The sequence below is a fragment of the Leiobunum rupestre genome, chromosome 6 (genome assembly GCF_980474605.1).
Source record: "Leiobunum rupestre chromosome 6, qqLeiRupe1.1.hap1, whole genome shotgun sequence".
Lineage (NCBI taxonomy): Eukaryota > Metazoa > Arthropoda > Arachnida > Opiliones > Sclerosomatidae > Leiobunum > Leiobunum rupestre.
The window spans coordinates 16,965,154-16,977,259 of record NC_143389.1 but is presented as its reverse complement, the minus strand read 5'-3'; the positions used below and the strand labels follow the sequence as shown (position 1 = coordinate 16,977,259).

At 40.4% G+C, this 12,106-nt stretch overlaps 1 protein-coding gene across 1 annotated transcript in view; it reads right to left on the bottom strand.

The window, feature by feature from the left end:
- The window catches only part of LOC149939565 (E3 ubiquitin-protein ligase RNF217-like), a 33,597-nt gene extending 26,647 nt beyond the window's left edge, over window positions 1–6,950 (bottom strand). Inside the window, exons 1-2 of the mRNA XM_090178477.1 lie at window positions 5,604–6,950; window positions 2,925–3,090 (exon numbers count right to left, since the gene is read on the bottom strand). Coding sequence (XP_090034603.1) covers window positions 2,925–3,090; window positions 5,604–6,382 — 945 coding nt within the window. The 5' untranslated portion in view covers window positions 6,383–6,950. The remainder of the gene's footprint in view (window positions 1–2,924; window positions 3,091–5,603) is intronic.
- Window positions 6,951–12,106: the final 5,156 nt, after the last annotated feature.

The window sequence follows — 12,106 nt, the reverse complement described above, 5'->3', positions numbered from 1 at the left end:
GCAAATGATTATTTAATTTTTTAATTTAATTTAAAAAAATTCACATTTTTGGGCATTTTCACGTGTTTCGTTGTACTTATTTCCGTCGTGTGTTCGCCGACACCACAGTTTCTGTGTCTTAATAATTTCCACGTGATATTCTGGTAGTTTATAAAATCAATTAAAGTTTTTGTTCATTTTCGAGGTGTTTTGTATTTTTGGGCCACAAACGCTTTTTTCAGGTTTTAATTTAATTTAAAAGCTTGCACTTTTTTGGGCCTTTTTACGTTTTTGGTTGTTGTTGATAATTTAAAATTATATACTTGATTCGTAAGGCTTTGTTAGTGTCCTCTAGGTCGCGTTTTAGATGGCCCATCGCTTTTTTGTATGGGGTTGGGGAGGCGCCCCCAGCGCTTGAGCGAAGTGAGTTTGCAGCGCCGTCAGGCGCCAATACGGGGAATTTTAAAGTGCGTCAGGTGCCAATTACGGGAATTTTAAAGTTTTGGAAATTCTTCGAATTTAGTAACGTCTTTTAACTGTTTTGGATGTAATTATCTTCGTCGGGTTGTCGCCTACACCGCGGCTTGTTACTAACCGTTTGTTTCGGTTTTCACTCTTTGATCAGTTATCGCACGTGTTAGTGTTACTCGACTTAGTTTTGAGGCCGTGTTACTTTCCTGTATATTAAATGCTTCAAACCTGTTCTCATTTTTGTTACTATTTAAGTTGATACGATTTCACTAATTACGATGCCACTAGGTACGATTACAGAAGGACCACCGTCAATGCTCAGAATGGGGCTCGTGCGCGTCTAAAAAATGTTGTCGGCGGATACACGACGGAACTATTTTTAAGATAAACGTTACTAATCCCCTAAAATTACTACTTTTTTAAAATTAAGTTAATTAAAAAAATATCATTTGCGGCCCAAAAAAATAACTTCGTAATCTACACGTCAAGTGCTATATTCTCCGCCAAAAACAAAAACAAAAAATACATGAGGCCGCTGTAGTTCAATTTTGCCGGAACCATTCTTTTAATCCTAACGGTTCTCGAGATAAAATTTGAATGACCTTGAAGACCTGGTTCAAGGTCATTGAAATTTTCATTGTAATATGTCCCCTTGCACTCTCTATGTAACCTGGAAATTTCAAATTCTTACATAAAACACATTTTGAGTAATTGGCTCTGTATCGTTTTTTAGTTAACACCCTGAATATCAATGATTAATTAATGAAAAGAGTTTTTTCCACTTTTTTCCGGTTTTTTACCAGTTTTTCCCACATGTCCCGGCAAAAACAGTTTTTTGCCAACTCTGAATGTAATATAATAAAACATAAAAAATGTATGAATTTATACATATTAAATATAAATAAATCTTTGATAATATATAATATAACATATGATCAGGAGTAAGTAGGGGTAGTGGGCATCTTTGACATTTTTGAGACACTACACATTTTTCTGTAGATTTTACGCTTATGAATACAACCAGAGAGAGAACTACAATGCACAACGCTCCGAGCAAGTAAGACGCGTCATTTGGCCCTAGCTTTAACTAGCAATATCAATGATTAATTTAGCATGAAAAGAGTTTTTTCCACTTTTTTCCGGTTTTTACCAGTTTTTCCACATGTCCCGGCAAAAACAGTTTTTTGCCAACTCTGAATGTAATATAATAAAACATAAAAAATGTATGAATTTATACATATTAAATATAAATAAATCTTTGATAATATATAATATAACATATGATCAGGAGTAAGTAGGGGTAGTGGGCATCTTTGACATTTTTGAGACACTACACATTTTTCTGTAGATTTTACGCGGATGAATACAACCAGAGAGAAAACTACAATGTACAACGCTCCGAGCAAGTAAGACGCGTCATTTGGCCCTAGCTTTAACTAGCAATTCGGTCGAGGGTTAAGGCTTATTCTCCGTAGTATTTTATTTTAAGTATTTAAATGTTTCCACTTCCCGCCGGCCGATAGCTGGATTTCTCCAAAGATATAAAACTCCGTACCCTAGAATCGAATTCTGAGAGCTTTCGGTATGACTGTTTTGTAACGAAGCGTTTACCCACTTCGGGCAGGTGACCTCCAAAAAATCAGCCTCCCTCGGTCGCTGTACTATCCAATCACGGCCAAAGTTGGCCATGATCTTATTTAGAGTTGGTTACCATGGTAACAATGGAGCAAATGTTTTCGGGGTTCCAGCAGGAAGTGGGTAAACCGAGGGGCAGGTCACTTTGTTACAGCTAGGAGCAACAAACACAGCACCCCACACAAGGAGAACGCAACCCGTCAAAAGTCGTGCATTTTTCATTGGTACCATAAAAATCGCTTCCATAAAAACTTGTTCAGGTTAACGGTTATAGTTAGTGTGGGGAGCTGTTGGCTCGCGTGGCATGAAGGGCTTGCCATCACCCTCCTACGCATTGTAACCCGGCCACCCGAATTTTGGCTTTAAAATGTCGCTGGGTGACTTAGGCCTAAGGTGGTGCCTTGGGTATTAGCCTAGCTGATTATTATTATATTTATTTGGTTAGACGCTTTAGCACCTGCTGCCATCGGAAGGGGGAAATTTGGTAATTGTCTTCCCCTTTCTGTAAAACGTTCAGCGTAAACGTTTGTCCAATGAAATTTGTACACAAAACTGTGTTAGCGTGTTCAAACGCTAGCTGCGTTGTCCTTGTGCTTGTAGCTCCTAGGTGACATGTTGGGTCTCCTCCTCTGTGAAAAGCGGATCACATGCCGAATGGCACCGACCAAAGCTACAAATGCTTACTCGCCCTATTTACTCCGGGTATTATATGATATTATATAATACTTTATAGAGATAAAGTCCAAGGACATAGTTGTGAAAAAAAAAAACTTTCAAGTGTAACAAAAGCCAACTGAAGCCGGGTGAAATCGCGTGTGAGCTGGCTGGGCCGTACTAACCTTGCACTTTGGACATTTTTGAGCATTGACTTGACCGTAGCTGATTTCCTTGGCCCAATTCTTCAGCAGGCGGTCGCCCTTTTGGAACTGTCGGCAGGACATGTTCACGTGCCAAGGAGCTTGGCAACAAAAGCACCATTCCAAAGTACATTTCGAACATTGCACTCTGCAAACGAATTAAGGATATTATGCTTGAAGCGAAGTGGCGGCCTTATTATTCGCCGACTCAAATGACGCGAACGGGGATACTTTCCGAAGTGTGAATAAAGCTACGGGAGTAGTCTACACAGAAAAATCGACTGTTAACACGCGCTTCGATTTGTTTATAAAGGGAATATCATCTCAAGAATGTATTTATTTTAACTTAGGAATAGTTACTTGGTCGAGACTAGTCGGTAAAGAAGTGGTTATCACTCTCGCCTTGCAGCAAGAGCAGCCGGAATCATTCCCAGCTTGTGGCACTGAAATTGTGAATGAAACCTCGAAACCATTCCTTCCGCGTTGAGTTTGTAAGTTTGAGGTTAGAGTGATTTTTCCAAGAGCTCTTCGGTTTCCCCTTTCCATAAAAACTTGTTGAGGTTAACGGTAATAGCATGAATGTATTCATTTCAACCATGATTTCTACGATCAGTGGCTTAAGACCTTTTCACACGAGCCAACTTTTCAAATCAAAATGCTGAGTCAGCAAAAATGGATCAGTGATCCATTTTTTTCTCGCGTACTTTTTTAGTGGATCAACTCATCGAACTTTTATTCACACGAACCAACCAGTTGACTCAACTCAAAGTTGACTCATCTTGTTGGGTCAAAAAGTTGGCTCGTGTGAAAAGGCCTTAAGATGGCCGGTGCCTTTCTGCTTTTTACATTATCACTTGAGCCAATTAGGAGACAGGCGTTTGTCGTTGACTCGATCCACAAATCCGGGATTGCGCGATTTAACCGGCGACGAAAATGACTCGTGATTCTTAGAAAATACCTGTACTTTAACAAAATTACTTGATAATCATAAATAAAGGAATTTCTTATGTATATTCTTACCTATTTTCGTTCAATCAAAAAGATTTGTATTAAAATTTAGCAACTAAATTTTTTAAGCGGCGGCGCGTGACCAACGTCATAATAACTAAGACCCTCGCATCCTAGCGACTGAGACTACCTAATACAGTTAGATATTCACGATTCCAATGAATACATTCATGGTAATAGTAAGTGTGGGGAGCTGTTGTAACCCGACCACCTGAATTAATGGCTTTAAAAGTCGCTTGATGACTTAGGCCTAAGGTGGTGCCTTGGGTATTAGCCTAGCTGATTATTAAATGTAGATTTGTTGACTTGCCACCACCCTCCTACGCAACTTAACCCGACCACCGGTAATTGGCTTTACGAGTCAGTATTATTATTACTTTGAGCTTGCAATCTCAACTCAGCCTGTTATATCATTGGTTCCCTAAAGCGGACAGTGAAGAGTTTCCCCTGTCATGGCAGGGGAAATTAGACCATGATGCCCGCGGATCGAATCAACATAGTCATTTCCCCGATGTATACGCGAGGGCCAGCTCACTGCAATGATTATTAGGACACCCTCGTATGGTTAAATCATGATTGGATTAGATTAAAATTAAATCTGCAGCTTTGGCTATACCATGATCAAAAATGATTAAATCATGATTAAATTTTTAACAATGATTATTAGGACACCCTTGTAGCAAAGTGATCTGCCCCTCGCGTACGTAAATAAATACATTCTTGATAACGGTTATTATTTCTGTCGTTCTGCGCAAATGATTCCAATATTGTTCGCTCTTTCTAATCTTTTCAGCGCTACTTACAATGTTAGTGGTTTGTCGCGGAGTTAAAGTAGCTATATTCTACATTCAAAAATCATTTGCTAAAAAACCGGCTGTTATTGTTTTTAAACGTAACTAACGCCAGTTACTCGGGACTAGTTTCTGTTATACGTGGTGGAAAAATAATGGCTTCAATGTCGGGTCACAACTAGAGACAACCTAGCAATTACAAGCTACCCAAGGCATATCGTAAGTAACATAATAAACAAAAGTATGACACTCGACGATTTCGGTAAATGATAGTCTGACGCGAATAATAGTAAATTTTATCACTACTTTGCCGAAGGAAACGTTATATTTACTGTTGAAGGCCTTACAATTTACAATAAGTCTTGGCTGATCCTTGAGTCCTTGAAACAGGCGGTCGGTATTGATTTTTTTCTAGTACTAACATAAGTCTATAATATTGTTCCATAACTTTGTCACTTTTTGGAATATTTTACTGAGAGCTAGTAACGGAGTGTCGTCATCACAAGAGTAAAATCTCCCCCTAGCGAGGCGCTGTCAAAGGCTACGCGTGACGCGGGAGCAAGTGGGCGCAAAAAGGCGACGAAGCCCTTAATGCAGTCTGTCTTTCGAATTGCTCTCAGTAAAACTTTTTCACGTGAAGGATGGATAGGAAGTGTCACACTTATGTAACAATATTATACACTTATGGTACTACCTAAAATTTACAAAGACCAGTAACAGACTAACAGCTCGCGGCGGCTTCTCAGTCCTTAGCCACGTAACGATTTGCATGGTCATTGGCGAGACTATCATTAAAAAAAATGCGTAAACAGAATAGTGTCATACTTATGGCAATTACGTTACTCTTGGTCACCATATTTACTTGTGTTTTTCATGATGGTTTTTACACGTGTCTTTCTTATCGCGTTCCTTGAAGTCGACCGACAGAACATGGCAACATCTGGGGCAGGTTTTCTTGTTCTCCACTTGGTTGGCTCGAATCAGTAACTTGTAGAAGGTGTCCTTCGTGGTCGGGTCGAGGCGGGCGGCGATTTCATCCCGATGGACGTAGCTCTGGCAGGCCGTGTTGCAGCACTCAATCTGCACGACGCCGTCCGCGACCTTGTTTCCGTAGTAATGTTCGAGACACGAGTTGCAAACGGCGAAATCGCAGCAGGCTCTCCTGTACAGCCAACGCGACTCCAAGCAAACCCCGCACTCCAAGAAGCCCGATTCTCCGACCGGGTAGCTCCGCGACGACTCTCCGCTACTGGTCGGATGCTCGGGAAGCAAAATCAGTAAATCGAGCAGGTCGTGGTCGGTGGTTCCGTCTCTGGCTTCCAGCAGCCGTTCCAGAAGGATTCTCATCTCGGAAAGCTCTCTCAGAATAAATTCGTCGGCGAACGAAGGGGGTCCCTCGTCTTCGTCGCGAGTCGGTGGGGCTCTTCTGGCGTTCATTTCGGGAGGGCTCTCGTTGACCTTTAACCTGGGGCGGGTGTTTATCTGGACGTACCTTTCGGGGTCGGAAGACGGGTGGTTTCGCCCGAGGTGAGGAGCGTCGGGCCCGAATGACAAGACGAAGCATTGCAACACAAACTGAACTTGCTCGAAAGAGAATTTAGGCGATTCCTCTCCATCGCCTTCTTCCTCGGTTTCCTTCATTTTACAAGTCGCAGATTATTTATTTATTAAGTTTAAAATAAGCCTTTGCCGCTCGTTAGGCCTAAACAATAACTTTAGTTACGCGGACGATTATATAATTATTATTGAAAAACGGTGGAGATAAATATTATTACGTAAACACGGTAAAGCTATAGTTTTCTCATCATCCGCGCTGGCTAAATGAACGGAGAGAATTGGTCGGTGTCGCCACGTTGTGACGGAGAGTCGAAGCTTTCGGAGAACGGGGTCGATATCGCCAGCGCTTCGACGTTTCCATAACAACGGACGCGATATAAAATTCCCGCCGAGGCTCCTCGTACCGCCGCGGTTCTCTCTTTTATCAAATAAATTTCGGAGACCATCTGCCCTTCTAATTAAGCGGGACTTGCCGAATAAGGATGCACCGGTACGCTGTTTTGAATCAATATGGCGTATTAAATTTACGAGGGTATTGTTCGATCATAAACTAACGCGAAAGGAATTGCGCGATTGCGCAGTTCGCCGGTGTATCTTGGTCCCGCGCGACGCGTTCCTGCCCTTCGCGGCTTTACGTACGGGCAGACTACCTACGCTCACATCTGCTGTCTGAAACCTTAAAAACGCGATGCCTTCTACGCCTTTATATTATAAATCGTTTAGCTTTGACGTCAATATGCCGCAGACAGAAAAAAATGAAAAGCGTTAACGGCGAAATAAATCTAAACGTACAAACATAAGTCTATAAATAGAGTTAAATATAAGTGTCACAATCGAAATCAATACTGATAAACCAATAAATACATGGACGTTTCGGCTGCCCTAAAAAGTAAAACATACAGCTCACTCTGCGCGTGTGCGAAGGTATCACGCGGAGAGGCCATTAGGGCTGCGCGAGTAGTGGTTTTAGGCAATCTAATCCGTTATCGAGTATAATGTTTTTTAATCGAGTATTTGAGTCGAGTAATATGGAAGTCGAGTTTAGTAATCGAGTACTTGATTAAGGGGAAACTTTCTCTTATTCGAGTCGAGTAACTAAAAAAAATCCTCGAGTAATATTTTTAACGAGTCGGGTTATCGAGTACTTGGTTTTATTCAATTCATTATGAAATTAAATTTAAATGGAGTATCAAGTAACTTTCCATTCCTTTAATTTAAATGAACCAGTTTCCACAATTTTGTAGGTACCGTTTATTGCCCCCAAAAGGTTGTAAAAACCCCTCTTTGAACTTTGAAGCAACGAGGATAGAAAAAACAAATACTCGAGAGCAGCTTATTCGAGTAATCCGCTACCCGAATATGCAATTTTTTGGTAAAAATATATATAACGGTACCCATAAAAAAAATTCTAGATGCACTTCGGCTTTCAATAATACTCTTTAACTGGAGATCAACTAAATCGAAAAATGATCTGCTCTAACGAGTAATCGGGTACCCGAATATGCCATTTTTTGGTACTCGGTAATCGACGAGTATTCTCCAATTACTTATTCGAGGTCGAGTTAGAGTAGTCGACCTCAAAAAAGACTGAGTACTCGATGATGTTCGAGTACTCGCACAGCCCTACATGTTCCCCCTCTCAGTAAAATCAACCTCGGATCCTTCCTGAAAACCCTCCTTGAATTTTTTGATGTCCGCATAAAAATATATATAACGGTACCCATAAAAAATTCTAGATGCACTTCGGCTTTCAATAAAACTCTTTAAATGGAGATCAACTAAATCGAAAAATGATCTGCTCTTAAAGGGAATATAACCTCAAGTCTTTTTTAAGGTTTTTTATGTTAACAATTTAGGCGGGGAATCACTAAACAGCGCCAAAAATATCTGAAGCGATAGGAGGGAGCGGGAAATGGTCGAAGTGTTGGTGTTCCACACCAAAAAACTTGAGGTTATATTCCCTTTAACGAATAATCGGGTACCCGAATATGCAATTTTTTGGTACTCGGTAATCGACCAGTATTCTCCAATTACTTATTCGAGTAGTTGACCTCAAAAAAGACTGAGTACTCGATGATGTATTCGCACAGCCCTACATGTTCCCCCTCTCAGTAAAACCCTCCTTGCAGTGGCACCCTCTTAAGAGATTGATTTGAATTTTTTGATGTCCGCATAAAAATATAAATAACAGTACCCATAAAAAATTCTAGATGCACTTCGGCTTTTAATAAAACTCTTTAAATGGAGATCAACTAAATCTAAAAATGATTTGCTCTAACGTGTAATGGCTTGTTTTTAACGCAACTAATAATAATAATATTAATAATAACCAGCTAGGCTAATACCCAAGCCAATCACCTCTACCTTCTTGAGCCTGGTGGCTAAAATGTGAAATTTGTTGATCAACCATGAATATAGAAGTTCATACTCCCTTTATGGAATATTTAATTTAAATTTTTTAATCTTTTAAAACGATTTAAAACGATTTAAAAAATTAAGTAAGATCAAGGACAAGATAGACTTCGTAGGCTAGATTCGAAATAACTGTTTCGCGCGTGGACAATAGCACTTACCCACTTCCTGCCAGAACTCCAAAAATTATATCCGTATTTGAAAGGTTTATTTGTGGCATATATAGTGCACTCTTTAGGATCAGGGCGGCTCCTTTAAGGAGCGCAGCATTACAATGAAATTATTAAAATATTAAATATATACATCACTTACAATACACCGAATGAAAGGAGTTACTCAAGTTAATAGCATAGTGAAATAAAAAAAAAACGAAATTACAATTAAAAATAGAGAATGACCTAGATGACTATACCAATGAATCCAATTGGTATAGTTAACCATATTGGTGACCCCTGAAAAAATCATCGTATTAGATTATTTTTTAATCTATAGCGTAAGGCGTTTCATTAAATTTTATCATTAAAATATCTCTCACTATCTCATCCGGCAAACATTTAGACAATAGCCTCTCCCACAAAGCGGATCTATTTGCGCTATCGTATGCCTTTTTCAGATCTAAAAACGAGACGTTCAGAGGTGTGTCAGTCTTAGCCGATAATTCCAGAAGCCTAGTAATGACAAAGAGGTGGTCAGCCGTTCTTCTATCTAGGCGGATTCCCACTTGTTCCTTACTAAGCAAGCCCCGACACTCGACGAAGTAAGCACTAAGCTTGTCTTTAATAAGCATTGCTTACAGTTTGTACATTACAGACGTAACTGCGATTGGGCGATAAGAGTCGAGGTCTGTGTCATCCTTTCCCTTCCACTCACTTTGGGTGTCTTCGCTACGCCGTATTCAATACTTCAGCATATATCTCATCAAGGCCAGCAGTTTTCTCTGTTTTCAGACGGGTCAAGATTCTTGCACGTAAACTCAATCTTGAAGAACGTTTTTGTCATAAGCTAGAGTAGGGTTTTCTGTGCGATGTACATCTGCAGTGGAGGAATCATAAACTAATGGTATTCTGATCCAGATGGGGCTACTAATTCTTCCTCGATGTCACGCATATAGTTCGATATACATTCTGATATCAGGGCCCTAAAAGTCAGATGTTTTCCATCGCGTGAGGGTCGTTTGACTTCTTGTTTTCCGACGCGTCTAAGTTTCTTCATGAATTGCCAAAATTTACGACCGCGTTCCTTTGCAGATTGCTCAATATTCTTCTCTAGCCTATCGTGATAGTGCTTGATTTTCTGGGCGATAAGTGTTTGGGCATTCGATTTCGCAGTCTGGTACTATAATAATAATAATAATAATAATAATAATAATCAGCTAGGCTAATGCCCAAGGCACCACCTTAGGCCCAAGTCATCGAGCGACTTATAATGCCTTTAAACAGGTGGCCGGGTTACAATGCGTAGGAGGGTGGTGGCAAGTCCTTCATGCCACGCGAGCCAACAGCTCCCTACACTTACTAAAATTCAAAATTCAAATTCAAATATATTTAATTTTTTTTAAGTTTAGTATTTTTGGTTAGAGGGCCAAATCAACTTGCGACTTATTACCGTTAACCTAGACAAGTTTTTATGGAAAGAGGAAACCGAAGATCTCGTTGGAAAACCCCTTTAACCAGGGGGGAAAGAACTTGCAAACTCAACGCAGGAGTAGTTCCGAGTTTTCACTCTAGCCAATTACCCCTAACAACATCGGTGTCTTCCTTAGCGCGTATGGCCATACGGTGGGTCTTACGGGAAGCTTGTGAAACCTCTTGGTCAAACCATTTATTTGGGGAAAAGCCATTCTTTAGCTCACTTGCCATCCTTTTCTTGGGAATTTTTAATTCCATTGTTGCATGAATAGCAGAGATAAAATCTTCAGACCAGCTTCTGCACGTTCTTCCATTGCCTTCGAGAAGTTAGTAATCGCGTCTTTATTTTCAAAATTCCAAAACACCTCCGGCGTCCCACGGTCGCCCTTAGCACGCTATCTGTAGTCCAGGGGCGTAGGAACCAGGGGGGGCAGGGGGGGGCAATGCTCCTCCCTAGAATTTTGCTGGGAGGGGCAACTAATGTTATTGCCCCCTCCAACTTTTTGGTCTGTTGAAATCTTCAAAAGGCTCAAATGTCTATTTTAAACGCATATAAAGCTTATAGAACCAAAACTGTGTTTAATTTTCAGTGTTTTCCCACCAATTCACATAAAAGTAAAAATTACACTTGCACTCGGAGAAGCTACACCCCATTAAAAATTCAAAACCATTCTTTAGACCCCTTTTCGTTTCTCTTTGCCCCCTCCAACTTCTAGAACGTTCCTACGCCCCTGCTGTAGTCAGATACAAAATAATATTCTAATCAGATGGCATTATGGTTGCTACAGACACTTTTAACACAGTCTTCATCTATATACGTAGTAACAAGGTTATCCGTAAGGCATTCGGATTGCAGGACATAGTCTACCGTTGAAACTAACCTAGGGCCACGCCAAGTAGTACAACCATGACATTTTAATGATAAGTTGGCAATCGCCACAGCGTTGGCTTCAGTTAGGTTCTTCATTAATTTTCCACTCTCCTTTTCGGCCCCAAACTCGCAATATGGGCATTAAAATCACCCAAACAGGCATACTTTGTTCCCGTTGGACACTTCATCAATTATATCCTTCTACAAACAGTTATATATTTGTTTATTCCATGCCGCCAGAGCCGGTGGAGCAGTATACCACCACAAAACTTATCCCTGCGAGGCTTGCAAGCTGGAACCAGTGGTGCTCTTTGCATAGCTTATGCTTTACTAATCTATTTGTTATGCTGATCAACAATCCAACACCACCACCCTTCTTATCCTTACCTTGACAGTTCAGGTCGAGCCAGTGAGTTCCACTAGGTATATGAGGAGTTTCACCATCACGTAGATGAGTTTCGGTCGTACAGATAAAACGCAAGTTCTCCTTATTCATAATTCGCACTAGTTCAACCCACTTAGCCTTGGCCTTACCACCCTTGATATTATGGAGACCAAAACGAAAGCTCTCTCGGTTGTATTTCACTTTGTGGGTCTTCCTCTTTCTCCGCTTCCTTTTAATATACTGTTTATTCTCAATATTTATCTCACGTGTTTCAGAAAAGCTACTTGTATCAACGATACTGGTCATTTTTAAAGCAGAATTATAGGGGCGAGGTACAAAAACCATAGAATTACTATTTAAATTTTCACTCTGAGGCCTTTGAATTTTAATATTATACTAATAAGAGGTATCACACGCTATACTATTAGTCGTATTAGTCACATTCTTTTTAGTTTGCTGATACTCCTCTAGCTTAGAGGGAGCATGGCTTTAAGTTTGAGCAGTAGCTTCTA